Genomic DNA, 19736 nt, shown 5'->3' with positions numbered 1-19736 from the left:
CAGCAAGACAGACAGAGGCACTCAATTGTCTGTGCAATTTACTACGAGCAATGTCGTAAGCATATTCTAGGAGTATGAAGGCACAAACTAAATGTATGTTCAGGGTTGTTTCAGCCACTGCATTTTACTTTGCAATTACTTTGGGCTGGACACGTGCAGGCAGTTAGCACAGCTTACAACAAAGAAAATAGTAAGCCCCACTAATAAAGTTGCTGTGAACACCCGTCTGCATTTTCCTTCTACGTATGTTTCTGAGCATTTCAAATGTTACCCTAAGTTAACTTGAGTGACATATGTGGTATATGTAATGTAGTTAAAAAGCAGAACTGCAGCCAAAAATGTTTGTTAAAGGATTCGTCATTCGGAACTTCTCATGCATTAAATGCTTCTAAGCATTTTATTTATCTAAAGTACACAGTCATTGCTGAATCAAAACCAGGGACACAGATGTATTTCCACAAGACCTTTATCACTAAACATCGTGTGTTTTCAGTCATTCAGTGCACACCAAAGAAATAGGATGTCCAGGTACGTAAGTATAAAGCTGAGTCTACTGAAATCAAGTACTACAGACAAACTCAAATATCATAAAATAATCCACATTACTTTTGATTTAGTAACACTAATGCAAGCAAGCAGCACAGCCAAAACCATAAACTATATGCTTTAGTTACAAATTTAGCATTTTGGTTCCTGATGCTCCCCAAACAAACATTATTTTCTTGAGGTGCTGTACATATTTTGCTAGCTTCCGTCACTGAAACTTGGAGCAAATGCCCAAGACTTTGTCAATGGCATGGCCCAAGACTTTGTCAATGGCATGATTCTTCTGTGGAAGAAGCAGCCCCACCTCCACAGGAAGGAGACAAGATCTATGCAATTGAAAGTTTATTCTACCCAGCAGTGTGGGACATGATGGTTTGAACAAACGGCTGGATGCCTGCTACAGTGCAGCAGCCTAAAACACCTTCATGAAGTGTTTTCTTTAAATCTCCATCATGCCACAAGTCTCGTTCTCACACAGGCAACAGTCCAGAAACTGAGCTTCACCCAAAGGAATAGATCACTACACTGACTATTACTTTCCTACTTCACACACATTGCTTCATCTCTTATTAGGGGAGAAAAAAAGTAAAACAAAATAAAAAAAAAAAAAAAAGCCTTGCCCAAGATTTAAAACAGCATCTGTGGCATGCACTGAAGCAGCTTTTCACTTGTTAACAATGCTGAAACTTTCTGCTTCTCCATTAGCCTCATCCAGAGCACCAGGTTGCTGCTCTTCTGCACAGCACTGAATTCCTCCTACTGGTGCTGTTCCTGCAGAGCACATCTCATTATTAATCTCTTCCAGCTGCCTTCCATCACCAAGATGATGTTTCCTTCTTTCACAACCCTTCTTCCAAGGCTGAACGTATGTAAGTAAGTGTTGTAAACTACAGCTGAGTTTAAAGAGTTCTGCTGTTCTCTACCTTGCACTGCAGACTGGCAGCTTCTAAATCACAGCGCTAAGCATTAAAAACTGCAGGAGCAGAAATTTGACACAACTATGTCTCATGCAGTGCAAACACCTAAATCTCACTGACACTTCTTTTTTTTTTTCAAACTACACAAGCAAACTGTTTTCTTAGGCAAACACAAATAAAAAGTTAATCAAAGTTTATTTAGTAGGAGATCTGACTGGACAACTTAATTGCTCTTTTCTATTTAATTTTGGTGGTCAGAGAACATGTTTATTAAATCTGCTCTCTTTAAATACTATGAAAAATATAGCACTGGGGAAGATTGGGGAATACTCAGTTACAAGCGCACATCCTATAAACAAGAACTCTGAATGAGAGCTGTTGAAGATAATTTTAATTCAGTGGCCAAATAAATGTTTCCTCACATATTTAGCATCTATTTTAACATGCTGTTTAATATTTTGTTTCAGACGTCCTCTTTCCTCTTTCACATTTAAAGATATTTTGAAACAAGACCTACCAAAGATTCATCCTAAGGAGATACTTGCTTCCAAAGCAGATTTTGCCTAAGAAATTGACATAAAATACTTTGTAAAAACTTTAACCAAAAGCATTTAACCCAGTCTTATCTCAGATTTCCCCACAGTACTTATTCTCTTTGCAAATAAATACACTTCTGATTAGAAAATGCCCACTTCTTAACCGATCCTTGCCCCTTCTTTATCTCACTCAAAATATTTCATAACCATTTTCTGAGAAAGATTTGCTGAAGCTAAACTCTTGCGACCACTTCATTTGTTCTTCTGGCTTAATTAATGAAGTCAGTAAATAACTTATTTGTGGACAGCATAGCTAATGCTTCCTATTCAAGTAATCCAGAACATCCCCTATAAAAAGCACAATAGGCAAACAAACGTGTTTTCTTTATTACCAGAATAACACTTGTCTGTGTTTTAGTTTGTAAGAAAAACTGCACTGTGCTTGAAGCAGCAAATTCACTTACCATCTGCAAAACGATCATTTTCACTTCAAAACAGCTCTCTAAAACATTGAAAATTGTCTCAGAAACTTTAGTCAACTAATTAACTCTGCAATCTAAGGTTTAATTTTTCCTTCCCCTCATTCCCAACTAAGCCAGAACAGAACAATTCAAATAAAAACTCAAGCAAGGTTAAAAAAGAAGCAACTCGAGGTGATACGCAATGTCCCTACAAATTTCCAACATGGACTTTTCTAGCTAACACATGGATTGCAAAGCAAAGGTTATTCAGAAGTACCTGATATGCAAAAGGATTACCAATATTTCAGAGATATCTGTAGTCCTATAACCCCCAGAAGTATACATGATGAGTATTATTTATGATCCAGCTACTTGCAGCAATATGGATATGGCCTTCAAGCACTATAACTCAGTTCTCCCCTCCATACTCATTCACAAAACTGTAAATAATGTATACATAAAGCCTTAATTGGAATCTTCTACCTAGCTTGGTTGATGAAATCTTTCTTTCCTTGATTCATATAGTAGTCTCTCTTCCAATTCTGCCTGCAACTTCTTCACATCAAGGTGAAGTGTTGAGCCAGCTGTCCACTGGTGGGACAGGATTTCACTTAATGCTTCTCAGTTGTGAATTCAGATGAGCATAAGAGCCTGCAATTTTTTATTTGGTAGTCTGGGGGCCCTATGGATACATCCAGGGCTTCCCTTTCTCTACCTCCATCAGACACCCTTACTGACTAAAGGAGGAAGGGGACAAAGCACAGGTGAGATAGTAACAATTGGGAGTAGAGGGGTGTTCTTAAGGAATTTTAATATTAGGATTGCCCTCACCTCCTAATGGTGAGGGCAAGTCAAGTCTGTTGCCTCCAAGGGAATTCTGAAGCAACTGCGTTCACATAAAGTGATTATCTTTCTTCAGAAGACTACTATTCCCTACAAAAACTGTACAGCCCCTACTTAAAAATAAAAATTTAAAGAATAAAAAGAAGCCTCAGGGCACATCCTTCCTGGCAAGTGTTCAAGATCAATTAGTAAAACAGATGAGAAAAGAAACCACAAAAGTAAAATATGGTAATCCAAGGCAGGCTGGCTTACCACTCAAATACCAGAAGGCTTGAGACACAAACACCTGAAGGAAAAAGCAGCAGTTTCAGTTTCACAGCAGTAATGAAAAATGCTCTGGTCTAAAAGCACCAGCTAACACAGCCAGACTAGGAACTACACCTAGAACTGTGAGGATGTGATGTAATTTAACTAATTCTGAGCAAAGACAACATTCCTCAAGCCATTACCTATTGTAATTGCTGTTTCAATCTGTATGTACATGATCTTCCGCATTTAGCCCCAAGATACCAAGATGCAGTAATTCAAGAATTCCCTCTATCCAGAAATGCCAGGGATCAGCTGCTGTATATCCCTAAATACAAGGGCTTTATGGAAGGCAAAGGATATTCCTTAGGGAAGACCAGTGAACCAACAGGGACAAGGAGGGCCAGTCTGCGGCACAACCAGACTGTTCCCACCATGGAAAAACATTTAAGTACACATTTTCCTCTTTTCAATATGCCAATTGATTCACTCAGAAAGCAGCTGATGGTCAAACAGACAACTGAATCATACTGCCTTACTTCAAAGGTGGCAGGACCCTTCCAAGGACAGCAGACTGCCTGCCACAACTCGACAGCAATCGCAGCGCTACAGCTGTGAATAAAGAGTACCACGTTACAATTTCATGGTATGAGTCTCATAGGGAACCAGAGCATTTTACCCCTGCCTCCACGCTAATTGGTACTGGGTTAAAAAGTTACAGAGCAGTCAAGAAGAGATTGATTGGCTTTAATTACAAAGCTTCATATGCAGAAACTGAGAAGTACCTGACAGATTGCCTAGCCCCCAAGCCTGACCAAGAAATTACTGCTTCACAAGGCTCCTCACTGTTATTGCCTTAAATATTAAAGTAATTACCATGCAGCCACAGTGTTCTGAAGTATGCAAGACGGAATAAAATACAACTATGCAAGACAAATAAAATACAATACAAAATACGCCACTGAAGCTATCTGTACCCTCAACAACCAAGACATACAGCTTTTGGGGAAGTAAATTTTATCAGACCCTGATATCCTATTAAATCAGTTGTGAAACTGTTCGTCAAGACTCGCTCACACACAGTGATACATAACTCTTCTCATCAAAAATGCTTCAACCTTTGTCATTTTTTTAATCTTCATTGTGTACAGTAGTATTAATCACATGAGGATATTTCTCACTCCCTAAGCACGTGAAGCAGTGAAAGGAAGCATCAGAGCAGTTACAATATCACTACCACTGCATGCAGAGGCACCGAATTTAAGCCTGAAACAGGCTTTATTCATAACTGCACCAACCTGACTTTGAATCTAGCTATTTGAGCCAGGGTATCAAAAACAGCTAGGCATAATCCCCATGTGCAAGACTAACAAGAGAAACTGTCTTGATTCAACCACTCTAAGACTTGGGCCTGATGGCTGGGGCATTTTGAACCTATGATCACTAGGTAGAAAACCCAAACTGGTATATGCAGATCTTTTCCCACTGAAAAATGAATGCTGTTATTTTGAACACACTTCTTCCCAAGAAATCATCAACAGAATAGCCATAAACCATAATATATCAGTCCCTAAAGCTCATACACAGCCTTCACTCTGCACTAAGGAAAAAAAAAGTCTCATTTACCTTCAGTTTTTGTTCATCTTCCATTCCTTGCAGCCCTGACATACGGGGCTCAGTCTCATCCAGCCACTTCATTAGAGTGTCATGGTCCTTCTTATAATGGGAAAACGCTGGAGAGAGTTCCACCATCTGCCTCCTTTGAAATGTCCTGCACTCCTACAATCCAATGTAACAGGAAAAACAGTGTGAGAAGAGGGAAGTAATGAACTGGATAGGTCTTACTTATCTTAAAAACAAACTATCCAAGGGATTCATTTGATGAGAGAAATTGCAAAATATACAACAGTGGAAGCCATTTAATTTTTTAAAAATAAACACCTTATTTATCTGCACAGATTGTATTAAAGCCTGCCTAACAGTCTTACTCTGTCTTTGAGCTACACCTCATCTGAGCTATACCTCATCATACCAACTCTAATATTCAGGTGAGCTGAAAGGAGTATAAGAATATAAATTCCCTCTGTCCTACACAAAAAGCATTTTAAATACGACATGTGTGAAAGCACAGAGCCAGCAACTGCTAGAATCAGCAATTGCTGACAATACCCACCTCAGAAACAGAGAGGAATTCGGGGTCACTTTGACTCGAGAAATCCATGACTATGTTTGTGTACATGCATCTATGAGCTACTCTTAACACAACCCTGTGGTGGCAAAGACATCTGGAGCAAATGCCCAGTTGCCTGCATCCATCTGTGTAAAGACACATTTAAACCCTGGATGTATCCATTGGGTGGCCCTCTGTGAAGCTGTAAAAAGGACTTCAACATCAAAACCACTATCCCAAAACTTTGTAATGACAGAATTCATATTTTCAAATTGCAGATATTCAGAGTCATATATATGCATGCACATTTAACTGTTCCATGGAGACAATTACATACTAAAAAAAGTTATGACCAGATTGTAAGTGGGATACTAAAGGGAAGACAGCAAAAATGTGCTGTTACTGTAATAATTATCATAATCATACCTGCACATTGTTGTACTTAGTCTGCAGAAGCAACAGCTGCATGCGGATCTTCTCTCTCTTACCGTCCTCCATAGGCTGCTGTAACAGCTGCCCTCCCCTCTGTAAAACCTCCTCAATGTGAGCTCTTTCTTGATCCAGCTAAGTTCAGACAATTAGATAGGAAGAACAGGAGAAGAAGGAGAAAGAAGAGGAGAGGGAGGAAAAAAGAAAAAAAAGAAAAAAAAAAAAAAACACATTTTGCACCATATTACTTTCACACTAAGCAAAACTTATAAACAGCTACTTTGAGCAGAAGAAGAGGAAAGAGATGTACATCAAATTTCACTACCTGGCAGAGATTATGTAAAACCATGATAAAAATACAGACTGACGCTGGACTAGATACTCTCAAAGTGTGAACCAAGAAGAGCAGCTATGGGAAAAGTATAGGAAAACCATAGAATCTTTCAAACCCTAGTGACTCCCTTCATTTTTGAGTCCTGCCTTAAAAAGACTTTCTCAGAAGAATTCCCCCTGGTAGTCAGAGGGAACGTAACATGGACAAAACAGGAAAGGATTTAGTCAGTCATTTAATTCTCCCATTGCTCACAAACCTTTTCATCTCCCTCACTCAATTCCTGATGCTTTTCCACAACTTTTAACATGTTCTGTAAGTCACTCTCAAATTTTTCCAGGTCTGGAAAAGCCACTCTCACTTCATGAGGCTCTGACGTGACAGGGAGTCGTTCTTGTCCAACAAGCATCTGCAAAGTAATAACAAAAAAAAAATGTACAAGAAAATCTTTCATAAATCTTTCATAAAGATCTACACTTAACAGAGAATCAAAAGCAGGTAAGTGACATTTTAACACAGAAATCTATTTCCCAAAGTATCTGTCATTGTTTTGACACCCAATGCATATTTTGTGGCACTCTCCTCACCTTGGCACTTTTGATGTGCTGAGAGACCTTCTCAAAGTTACGGTTCAGTTCTGCCAGCTTGGGTTCAACAAGCTCACGGCATGACACTCCTCGACCATTCATTAGGATGATAGCCTGATCACGCACATGATCCACTCTCAGACTAACATCATCTAATTCAGATGTTAAACGCTAAGTGAAAGAAAAAAAAACAAATGGTTACACCAGGAAAGGGAAAAAGTGTTAACAAAAAAACAAATAAGGCAGCAGAATTGAATTGATTTAATTTAGAATCCAAAATTGACTTGACAGTTTCCCCCTTAAAATACAAGATTTCCTACCTTCACAGTTTCCTCCTTTTTGCTTGCTGACTTTTTCTCAATCTCATCCAAAAGAGCTTCAGCCTGATATAGCCAAGTACTTATGTGGGCAACATTTTCATCAAAGATTTCCAGCTGACTCTGATGATTCTGGAAAAAGATCAAAAAGATCTATCAATGTGAAAAGAAAACAAACAAAAAACTATTCTGAGTAGAAAGTAGATCAGTGGAATAGAAACTGTTATGAATACACCTTGTAAAGAAACACTGAAAATTAGATTGTAATTCACCTTTCACCTTCAGTACGTATTTACAAGATTGCAATTTTCATTCCAGACCCTTCAATATTATTGTTCATAATTCATAGAATGAGAAACAGAAATAGCTGAGCTGGTTTGTCCAAATACAGACATACAGTGTATTACAACATTACAGCCAGACCACAACGTCTCTCTCTCAAACAAACACATTATTTCAGCTATTGCTAGCAGAAACAGTACACATTATGTGTGGTTAGTTTGGCTTTTTTTTTTTTTTTTTTTTTTTTTTTAACTGAAAGTGTATTACAACAAAATCTACAAATTATAATATATGCAGGTCTTCATATATTACTGATTACATTAAAATATTTCTTCCTCTTGGGAAAAAACACAGTATTGACATTTTAATTAGGTCTCCTTTCATATAAAATCAGAAATTGTAATGTTAAGTCCAAAAGAGAGAAACACATTTTTTCTGTCTACAGATATGGTCAAATTCTGAAGTTCTCACAGGAAGAAGGTCTTAACAGATACAGCAGTACTATTTTATGAAAAGATTTATGCCTTTACAATGAAAGAAAATTCTAGGAACAGAAAAGAGGAGACAAAGGAAAATAGGCTGAAAGACATAATACAAAAAGGCAAATTTTTGGACTTGAAGATTGATTTGCGAGACTGTTTACCATATATGAAACCTGGTCAGCTGTGAAGAGGAAAAGAAGGTAGAAAGATGTAGTAGCAACTACATTTACCCAAAAATTTGACAGCTATTAGCAAAAAAATACAGCCATGAAATGTACAAGAAGAGTTACTTCCCGTAAACACAGAAGCAGTTCTGTTGGTCAAAATCCTAATGGACAGGCATCAGGATTGATGGTACATTTCTGATCATCTAAGATGAAGCAAATCTATCATATTTAGTGAAGTACCATCCTGCTTAAGCATGCAGCTTATTATCCAAATAAAGAGGAGCTGAGCTTTTGCTTTTTTAGACAAACACCTCAAAGGGAGGAGAAGAATGGGAGGACTGCTCTCCGTATCAACAAACTTGTAACTTCCCCTACAGAAAGAACAATTTAATCTAACAGTACACAAGGGTAATAAGATTAATTTAGAAGGCTTTTAGTTGTGGCTCATTCTTGCAGCATTATAAAGGTAAACTACTTTACTATTCCTAAAATGGACATCATCAGATTATGAAACGAATTTTATGACCTGCAACAAGCACTGAACAGGAACCACAAGACTCATCTTCCAGGTCTTTCCCAAAGTTTCCACAGTTTCAGCCCACCTTCTGAAGGAGGAATACCAGACTAGCTGAACATAGCAATACCCTATCTGAAAATGTCAGTCTGATACGAAGAACAGTTGTAGACTCTTTCATGTCCATTTAGCAAAACTTGAAGCCTTAGGCTGCAATACACTTACTCTTCCATTTATTCAGCCAAACAGACACATCTGGCCTCAATTCAGAGTTGGCATATGCTTAAACATTTGCACTTATGGACCGTCCGAACGATCAATAGGCTGAGAGAGGGTCCCAAGTGCTTTGCTGAAAACACCTAGGAAGTTATCAAATGCCTACTAAACAGCCATGATTTGGGTCCTAAGGCAGGCTATCAACACAGAAACACTCTATTCATGCTAGAGCTTGCAAAGAGGTTTATTCCAGGCTGAATAAGAGAAGCACACACTGCAACATCTGGGAAAGCAATCCTTTTGGGACTAGTTTTATTAGTTTTGTTTTTCTAGTTCGTTTTCTATTTACGTTAATAAATCCATGACCTTAAAGGAAGTTACACAGAAAACACAAGATTCTTCTTCTGGGCTCTCAGTAAGCTGCTATGAAACAGCTACTTGGAAGAAAATTAACTCTATCCCAGCTGAAACCAGGACAGTTCACTAAGCATATTTCCATAGAAAAGACAAAGTAATATCACAAAGTCTAGGGAATGTAAAAATCCAGAAAAAGAGTCCTAGCACTGATGCCAGGAGAAAAAAAAAAAAAAAAGACAAAAGTAAAACTAAGCCAACAGCTTTACTCTCTGCAACTAAAGCAAGTTATTCCCACTTAGTCAAGTTAACAGTCTGCCTGAGATATCTACCTAACTTCACCATTCTCACATTCATACTTCACTTCACATTTTCATCTCCTACCCACTGAGCATTACCCAGTTCTACAGAGCACATGGCACCAATGCCTATCAGCATGTCTAAAACCTTGTGAAATAGTTTCCCACATTCCTCTTTGTATAACTCCTCAACAATCACCTCTTCATCTACATAGAATGGATTTCTGGTTACAACATTCCTTTAAGACCATGAGGCACCATAGAAGCTTCACATCTCAGCTAAGTGACACAAATGAAAATTCCAACTCCTCCAAGTGTGCAAAGGGAAAACCACTTGCAGTATTTGTCATAAGCAACTTACCAACAAGGTGTCACACCAGTCCTCAGTCCAGGTCCGAACTCTGCTCCAGCCAGCATTTAGGACACAAAGCTTCTCCTCTAAGGAAGTCTCACTCCCTTCCACTAGAGCCTGGAGCGCAGTGCAGCTTTCTGTGATGCTCTTCAGATCAGCTTTCCTCCTCTCCAGCTCTCTCAGCACATTCTGAAACAAGAAGGAATTCATTTCACAGCACACTGCAAACTACTCCCAGTCACAAGGGCAAGTGAGCCAGACATGAGAATTAAATAAAATGCCATCTTTTTATCAGTGTATGGTTTCCACATGGAAAGCAGCATTTTCTGCCATACAATATCTCCAATTATTATTGATAACATCCAGCTATTTAGAAAACTCTTTGAAGTCAGTGTACAGTGTGTAAAACAATGCATTTAATCACAAATAATGTCTGGAGCTTCTTGAACATCTTATTACCTGTGAGTTAAATAATTTATTTTAGTTTATTATCTTAGAGAAAGCAAAAACCTTCCAAATTGCTACATTCTAAAATTACCTCCAGAAAACCTTAGGATGGAAAGGACTACTTTTCATGCAATACAAAGAGTTTGCCCTCCTGGTGGTGCAGCGTAAGAGCTCATGAATTATTAGCATTTCTTACAAAGGTATAGTAAATATAGTTCAGTAACTATTGCACATGCCTGTTTAGAAATAAATCTTAGGAATACTCCCACAGCAGAAGTGTAATACTAATGATTGTTAATCCTGAGTCAAACTGGTGAGAACAGATTGTAATTAGATGCTTTTCTATTTTTATAAGCTTGAAATTTTAAGATTGTTCACAAACCTGCTCCAAAAGGAAAAGGTGACAGAAATCAAAGACTGGAAACATCAGAATTGCTGGAGTGTATCAACTGACTTTTATTCCTAACTCCAAGGATCACACATACAAGTTTCCCTAGTGCAAGAAAATGGATGCTTTCTTCAGAATAATTAGAACTTATTCTTTTCCTTCTGTGAAAAGTTCCAATTTATGGATATAAAAGAAAATAAGGAAATATTGGTGCTTTTTGTTTTGCAAAGTCAATTTTGAAGACAGAGCTGTTTCAATGAAAAGTTAAAAACACAACTTCTCATTAAAAACACCTAAGAGTTTTCAATCTGCTGTCCCAGTAAAATATTTTATATGGCCCCAAATTATATTTCCTGATAATTACAAATATTACAACTATGAACTGTTAAAGACACACTAAGTCACTTAGATACTATTAATATTAAGTATGCAGTAATATCTCTAATATTTCACTGGCCATCTGAGTCAAGATGCCTGAGATGAAACAGATTACTTCCAGAAAGCTACTGTATATGACTTACTGAATCTACTAAAATTTCATAATGAGATGAGATTTAGGAACAAACTACAGGGATTTAAATTCTCAGTCACTTCCGCATAGTATTGCTGTAATGTTAAAAATGTAATTTATTCTACATGTTTTTAAAGCATGCTCACCTTAGCCCAGGCAATTTCTGAATCCAGATCAGAAAGCAAGCTCTCTGAAGTGGACTTCTGCACTAACTCCGCCTCAGTGGTAGCTAGCCACTCTGACAAAGAGGAAGCCTCTTTCCTCATTTTGCGTGCCAGCTGAGATGCTCTTTCAAGGTCTTGTTTTCCCTCTGTGACCTACAACAAGAAAAACAAAACAAAGAAAACAAAAAAGAATTTAAAAAGAGCAAAAATGAAAGGACTAATCAACTAAAATATTAACTTGAATACATCAAATCTTGGCATTTTAAAGCTTCCTTTCACTATGAAGGACCCTGAAAAACTGGTTATAAACATCAGAACTTTACTATAACAGAACTTTTACTATATAAAGCAGAATATATAAAACCAGAATATTTTAACTTAAGATACACTTAAAAAAATGCACACCACTTATTTATAGCTAATAATAATAATCACCAAACTGAAGTTTAAACTATGTTTGTTATGACCTTTAACCAAAACTCAAGGGGATATAGAATCCAACTACACACACTCACACAGGTAAAATTCAGATTTCTTTTTATTTTTTTGGACAGACCTGATACAGAAAGCTATAAAGAAAAGTTTCACTGAAAACCTAGTCTGCCCTTGAAAACCACTCAGTAAAGTGAATATGAAACGTGATGTTTACTGCAGTATAATCAATTCAATTTCACACTGCCTATATAATTAGCCTGGTCAAACTTTAATACTTGAGAGTAAAACCAACCACACAAGTCAGAATCAATTGACATTTCAAAAAATTGTTCTTTCTCAATTTAATGTTTGCACGTACTTATTGAAAATGATACAGTCTTTGAAGATCTAAAAAAAATAAATTCAGAGATGCAAACAAAATTGTCATCTTACACTGTAAATAACCCTGCCTTTCTGTACTTCCCTAATTTATTGTCCTCATATGTCACCAGCACAGGTTCCACTAGAATACACACCTTGAGCATTCTGCACTTTACAAAAATAAAATACTTTCTAAGGTCCATTTCAACAATGTCATCTATGCATTTACTCACAGAACATTGAACAGGCCCAAGTCTGCTTCAACATCTGTCTTAATTTTGACAGGAAAAAACATTTCTCCTGGATGTAGCAAATAGCCTATCAGCTTCAGAATCTTAGTAAAATGTCATCTGACATCAAAACAACAAAGGAGGGAATTTACATGCATATAAATGATCATATATAAATTTAGTTTTCTTACCTGTGCCCCCAAGTCATTGTAAAGAAATTTCAATGCTGTCAGTTGTTCGTCCATTCCTTTGGGATTATCTGTCTGTTGCTTCTGTACAATTTGCCTTCCTGTCTTGATGACAGTTTCAACCTCCAATTTCACCTCACTGAGGGTTTTATAGAGTTTCTAAAAGTACAAATATGTACAATAATGAATTATTTGTAGTTCAAATTTTCAGATTGCTTGATTTGGTGTAATTAAACTCTGAGCTGTGGACTAAGAGCAAATCAAAACAGGTAACAGTAGGCAATGAGAAAACTGTCTGTGAAGTATGTTTCAAGCTCATGATGTTCCATGTTTTATTCCATTTTTACTTTTATTTTTATGAAAGTAAATTTTATCCCAGTAGTTTAGCAGTGTTTACTCCATAACATCAACAAATACTGCAAGGCTAACATTGTGGTCTGTACTAGATCTTATGTATAGTATTTAAACGAAACAAATACAAAGAACCAAGCAAAATTGCCCCCGTAGTCATGCCTCTACAACTATCATGAGCCAGGAAGGGGAGTTTATAAAACTCAGGTACTCCACCACATTTTGTGATCAACAAGCCACTACTTCTATGTCCATATTCTCACTCAAAATAAATATAGGCTTTTAGTTTTCAATTGTTCTGTTGGTGTTTCATGAAAAGTTATAGCAGTGTTTTCTTCAATCAGGAAATGAAGCTAAGTTTCCTCAGGAGAGGGTTCAGGCTAGAAGAATCACACATTAAAGAACCAATCCCAGTGACTTATGAATACCATATACTTACCATGCAACTGTCCAGATGAGCTTGGATTATATCTGGGTCAGTATCCTTCACATCCAAGACATGAAGTTCTGCTTTTACACCATCTAACACCCGCTCACAATCTAACATACGCTGCTCAAAATTGGCGGGTTTCTGAAAGAGCTGATACTTTGTAGACACTTCACGAAGTTTTCTCTGTTTTAATGAACATTATGTTAAAAGATTGACTTAAATTAACATTTGTACTTTAATAAAATATTTACAGTATCTCACTCTGCAGGTTTTAACCCATCTCTCATGCCACCACAACTCAGTATGCATGTCAACACCATTTGCCAAGCCAAATTCCATCACTTATTTCTAATCTCTATCAGTGGTGCACAAGAGCTATAATTCTCTCTTTCACTTTCAAACCATACATCCTACTGGAATGTGGAGACTTCTTAATTTTCAGTATTTTTTTCTATGATACTTATGGGATTTCAGCTTCTTTATTGAATTCATTTAGTCATCCTTGTGTCCTAATGATAGTATGTAAAAGTATATGCTATTTATCTTAGAGATTTGGTCAAGCACACCAAGCAAATTACAGGCTGACAATAGCAGTGTGTAATTGAACACCACCAGCTCTTCCAATTTAAATTCCAAGTGTGACCCTCATATTTTTACCTGCAGAGCATCCAGCTGAGTTCCACCTCGGGGAGATCTGCATTCAGGTGAAGCAGGAGGAAAAGTGCGAGAGCTTTTCTTGAGCTCCTCTAAGGTAGACTCATGAGCAGCAATCTCAGCCTGAATTTTCTGCCACATCATAAAAACAAGGGAAAAAAATGTTACAAGACATCCAGAGGAGAGAGGAAGAGGAGTTTAGTTACCACTTACTAGCTACCAGAAATAAATCTGCTCTGTAAAAGTTAAATGCTATCCAGCATTTATTTTCTTTTAAATTTAAGTATTTAAAATATGGCTCTGGTCACAGCTTGCTAAATTGAAAGCTATTAAGATTGTTATGCAATACAACTTTCTTAAAGCAGGAAAACAATCCAGATTACAAAAGCTTTCACTTAGTACATCAGCACAGGACTGAAATGAATTACTGCATCTAAGCTGAGCACTATTATCCGAAATTTAAACTGCTTTGTAGTGGAAAGCTACACTGTAATACCTGGGCCTCCTGGGGCATCTGAAAGGCATCTATCCTATCAGTCAGGTACGATGTCAACTGTCTGTCCAGTTCTGTTAAGTTTTCTTGCAAGACCTGCAGCATGTGGTCAGTTTCTCGCATGGTCTGAAGCTGCTGTTCCAAGGCAATCTGCCGGCTTACCGCCTGAATGGGACAGAAAGGTAAGACAAGAGTTCATTAAGAATGATATCAATCTTTCTCAAAACAAGGTGGGGGAGATCCAAAAAAATCTATTCTAAAAAATATATTCTATTCTAACAAAAAAGCGTGCTATGTTATTTATACCAACAACTGACAAATAAATAGTGACATGAAAGGAAAGTTCTGCTGCTAGACATAAGACAGTGAAAACAGCCCTCTCCTGTCACCTCAGGAGGAAAGTATGCTGTTAAATTAGACAATTCAAAAATTACCAGCCATTGGGAATCAGGGCTTTTGTAATACACTACAGCTTAGTATTGTTTCCTGTGTAAACCTGCACATTTTCTTTCAAGACAATAAATTATGACTTTCTCTTAAAGTGTGAAAACAGAGTTCACATTTCCTTCCCTCCATTGGTCCTCCCTTCAACACAAAAACTTCTAAGTGCATCTGAAACAGCGCTACCTGCAAGGGAGCACAAATTCCCCATTAGCACACACAAGCCAGCAGACGTGTGCACACATCAACACACTCAGATTTAGCAAGCAGGCAACAGCCCAGTATGTCAGCACTGTAGCTGCAAAAGCTGATAGCTTTCATATGGCAATGAAGTGCTGCAACAGAAAAAACAACAGTGAATGTTCACTTGCCTGACAGCACGTAACCCCCAGCTGAGGGCAGTGCATTCATGTTGCTCGCTGTAATGAGAATCAACTGAAATTCTCTCTGACTACATTTTGGTATTGACATTCAAAAAAAAAAAAAACCTCACAACTCTAGTTCTACAAATCTGGCAAGAAATCTGGCAAGGGTCTGCTTTACCAGGATATAAAACTCAAGTAACAAGTTTATGCGATGTGAAATACTGCTAGCCCTCTTCTACCCAATAAACTTAGAACAGATGAGACAGAACTATGAGAAGAGGAAGGGGATGTAATAGATGGGGAATGGAAAGAATGCTTTCTTTCTGTTCCTTATTTCTGTGTGACATTCCTAGCCACTTCAAAGAGTGAAAACATCACTATTTATGTTCTTCATTTTTACAGTTACCGAGCAGCACACCGGTATTTATGGCAGTAGTAAGGGAATATTAACCTCAGTTATTGAACTGCCCCGCTTGAGATCAGAAATTATTTTTTGGTCAAAATTATCTGGAAAATGTGGAGGGAGGTGGGTGGAAGGTGGGAATGCAAACGTGCAAAACGAAACATGACTAGAACAAGGAGAAAAATGTATCTTGCTCATAGGCCATTATTCCAAATTGAAAGCAGCTGGCATTTTTCCTCTTTTCCTGCACTGCAGTCCTGCAACCATGAATTTAGCTATCTAACAGGAATCACTTCAGCCCACTGAGCTGAAAAACTTGGTCTTCTTGAACCCTGCCCCCAAATTCTTACCAAGTGACTCAATTCTTCATAGCGAGCATTGAATGCCTCCAATTTTTCACTGATGATATCATCAAGAATCCCTCCATCAATAAGTGTCTGCCCAAGCTCACGAATCTGGGTTCGATTATCAGCTGGATGACGCAGGACTGATTCCAGGGACTGGAAATGAGCAGAGGAAGTTTTGAAGATCAAGGCACTGAATATTTCTGTACTTTTAGAAGTGGAAATGTAGCTGCATGCACAGATGTTTGTACACTTCAAATGTCCTGAGAGTGCTCTAAAAGCATGAATTAGTTATGGTTTAATCCATAGTGGCACAAGGCAACTACAGTAGTTGTTTTGTTTCGGATAATTAAACTTCACAGCATTTCTCACCGATTCATCATTATTTCATACTGTAGCACTGGAAGGAATTAATCAATTTACACAGGACAGAAGACGGCATTCAATTTTACCTCTTCATGGTACCAAGTATGGCACAATAGTTACAAACAACAAAACATCTTTGGGGGAGGGGGAATCTTACAAATACCCATTCCAGACTCAGAGTAATACGTTCATTTAACATTAAGAATCAGAATATTCTACACAAAATTCAGTACTTTACTGAAGTGTAGTATTCATGTGTTGTTGGTTTTTTTAATGTGACTGTCTGAAAAGTCACTAATCTTATAAAATGACTACAATACCTCAAGAGCGTCATTGACAACATCCAACTTATCAGACAGATTTTCTGCCATTTGCACCCTTTCTTCCAGAGTGTTTAGCCAAGCTGTTTCTAAATCAAGATATTGAAGCAGCTCAATCCAACAGGACCACACCTCCTAGAAGCAACAAGAAAAACTGCAATTAGCCTAAAATGCCAGGCATAGCCAATGTATACTACGAACAGCTCAAAAATAATATATTTGAAAGATATTCACCTAAAATAGGCAGGTACAACACATTCAACAGTACATTCCAGACAGAAAAATCCACAACTACTGCATATTTCTTTTTACCTTGTTGCTAAAACAGGCATAGAAATCTCTAAATTAAGGCTAAAATATCAGATATCCAGATTCTTATAATAATTTTAAAATATATCTAAATTTATCAACTCCTCCTGAAATGTAGGACATACACAGACTACCTCAAACTATAGCCAACCTGTTCTAATTATCATCATATGTCAACCTCTAACCTCTGAGAAGTTTCCTTTTGTCATTTTGGAAGAGGCAAAGATAGATAACAGAGCTGTGAGATAAGGTTACTTATTTGCACAAGTGTTGATTACAGCACAGATTTTAAAAGCAAGTGCAGCTGGTTTCTCATGGATTCCAGTCTCAGAAAGGCACCAAAGCAAAATGCATTTATATCAAAGTTACGGGATTCATTGACACCATCAGCCATTTTCAGCACTCTTCTCTATTTTTTGTCATCCATCTCAGTTTTGCTTAGTTAGTTGAGAGCTATCACTCTTACCTCCAAAGTGTGGCATTTCCCCCGGATCCGATTACACAGTAGCTGGTAGTTCTCCAGCACAACATTCAGCTCAGTCGCCAGCTCCTGACCGCCAGACGGCACTTTAGCAGCCAACAACTTGATGTTGTCTTTGAGAATCTTCACCCGCACCTCCTTCTGCAACACATCCTCCTTCGCTCTCTGCCCAAAGAAACATATGACACAGTTCATTTGCCATGCATTCAGCTATTCATCATTCAAACCATAGATCAGCAGTTTGACTTTGTAAGTGTAGTTACTGAAGTAGTTTCGAGCCTGAGCGCAGCAAAATATGGCGTTAACTTACAAAGAATTCAAATGACATCAGTAAGCATCAAAAATCCAATTTAATTAAACATATAGCCATATTTACCATTTGCAGTTTGTTCATTAAAAAATCCATGACTCAAAACAACAACAACAAAAAAAAATCAGTGTTATTTCCACTTTAGCATCCAGATACAAAGAAAAAAAAACTGCACAAAGTTAAATAAATAAATAAATAGGAGGTTTGGCGAGCACAAACACAAATTTATCAGGGAGAAAAAAAAAGGGTGAATTTACAGAAATTACGAGACTTATAACTCAGTAACTGTCTCCAAAGTTATCCAGGAAAGAAGCTGTAATTACCCAAGATATGAAACTAAAAAGTTAAGACCTCTCCCACAGGTGTTGGGTGGGCTGGAGGGACATTAAAAAGGACCAAGGAGAAGAATTTCTTCAACTTAGCTGCATTCAGAAGAGCTTGGTAAAAAACATACAGGATAAGCACAACACAACTCTCAGCACATAGACCTAAAGAGAACATATTGGTTGTTGAATTTTGCCCTAATCAGACTTTAGGAAGTAGGACAGCTGGAAGACAGATAGTAGACAGACTTGGACTGGTCTGCATGGAGACAACCTGAAGGAAGCAGAAACAGAGATTGTCTTTCATCTCCTTCATTTCAGGTTTCAAGGACACTTTCATGAAGCTGATACGTAAGGCACTGAATTTTATAGTAGAATTTAGCACATGACAGCATTGTGGTTGGGCATGCTGTTCCAGATGTGTAAATGTAAATCAATCCCAAAAAAATCCAGTTAATGAAAAGGTAAAGGATAGAAACCTGGGGAACATACTACTTTATGAGAGGATTATCAAAACCAACCTACCCTCATCTTAAATTTACTCTTTCAAATTAGAGAGTTTCACTCTTCATTCAAATGAGAGCAGAATTAAGCAAGCTGAAGTGTTTTTCAAGACCTTATGCAAGAAAATGCTCCTGGTCATATATACAGAGAACACTCTTTCCCAATACTAGAGGCAGTCCCAGCATAATATTCTTAATGCAAATACAAGATGATATGCAAACGTTAAAGCAGGCTTACAGACTCAATGACATACCTGCCAAATTAAAAAGCACAGAATACAATCTGGATTTGACAGAGGTAACTGCTAAAAGTCTCTCTTAATCAAAAGAGGGTTCTTTCTTTTTCTTGTCATGTGTTTAGCAGGCTGTCAGACTATGAAATCTCAAATGGCTTCAAAGGACATGAATATATTAAAACACTTGTTTAAAAACTGCTTCAGAAAGCCCCTTCAAAAAGAATAATTCAGAACTTCAAGTAGATTTGTCAAAGCACTTGTAAAGAGGGTAAAAAAAATCCTTTATTTTATACTCTACTGCGTAACACTGTAGTGAATACTCAAAATATTTGTCAAGACATGCCTCAATTCTCATTAAATTGTTTAAAAGCAGAGAAAATTGTTGTTTACTCTGTATATACATCCAAGAAAATTACCTATTCAACTGGTAATTTATATTGAAACAAAAATAACTCCTCCTTCCCCATTTTTTTTTTTTTTGGCCATGGTCTCAAAATTACCAAGAAGCAAGGACAAGCTTTTTTTGTTTGCAACAGATGATGAACACAAGATAACCTTCACAACAAAACTGTTTTAGATTGTTTTTTCTAAATATGGAGCTACTATATCACAGGACAAGAAACTGGAGCCCAACA

General features: G+C 37.4%; 1 protein-coding gene across 3 annotated transcripts in view; it reads right to left on the bottom strand.

Annotated features, from left to right (window-relative positions):
* UTRN (utrophin) overlaps positions 1–19736 on the bottom strand; it is a 366152-nt gene that overhangs the window by 238808 nt on the left and 107608 nt on the right. For all 3 annotated transcript variants that reach the window (XM_032185295.1, XM_032185296.1, XM_032185294.1), the window contains 14 exons: positions 17715–17894; positions 16940–17074; positions 16260–16409; positions 14704–14865; positions 14211–14339; positions 13563–13736; positions 12776–12931; positions 11542–11712; positions 10059–10238; positions 7387–7515; positions 7067–7237; positions 6739–6888; positions 6146–6283; positions 5176–5328 (listed from right to left, as the gene is read on the bottom strand). In XM_032185295.1, coding sequence (XP_032041186.1) covers positions 5176–5328; positions 6146–6283; positions 6739–6888; positions 7067–7237; positions 7387–7515; positions 10059–10238; positions 11542–11712; positions 12776–12931; positions 13563–13736; positions 14211–14339; positions 14704–14865; positions 16260–16409; positions 16940–17074; positions 17715–17894 — 2178 coding nt within the window. The remainder of the gene's footprint in view (positions 1–5175; positions 5329–6145; positions 6284–6738; positions 6889–7066; positions 7238–7386; positions 7516–10058; positions 10239–11541; positions 11713–12775; positions 12932–13562; positions 13737–14210; positions 14340–14703; positions 14866–16259; positions 16410–16939; positions 17075–17714; positions 17895–19736) is intronic.

The sequence above is a fragment of the Aythya fuligula genome, chromosome 3, assembly GCF_009819795.1.
Source record: "Aythya fuligula isolate bAytFul2 chromosome 3, bAytFul2.pri, whole genome shotgun sequence".
Lineage (NCBI taxonomy): Eukaryota > Metazoa > Chordata > Aves > Anseriformes > Anatidae > Aythya > Aythya fuligula.
Note: the sequence above shows the minus strand (reverse complement) of the source record. Positions and strands in the feature narration are given on the sequence as shown.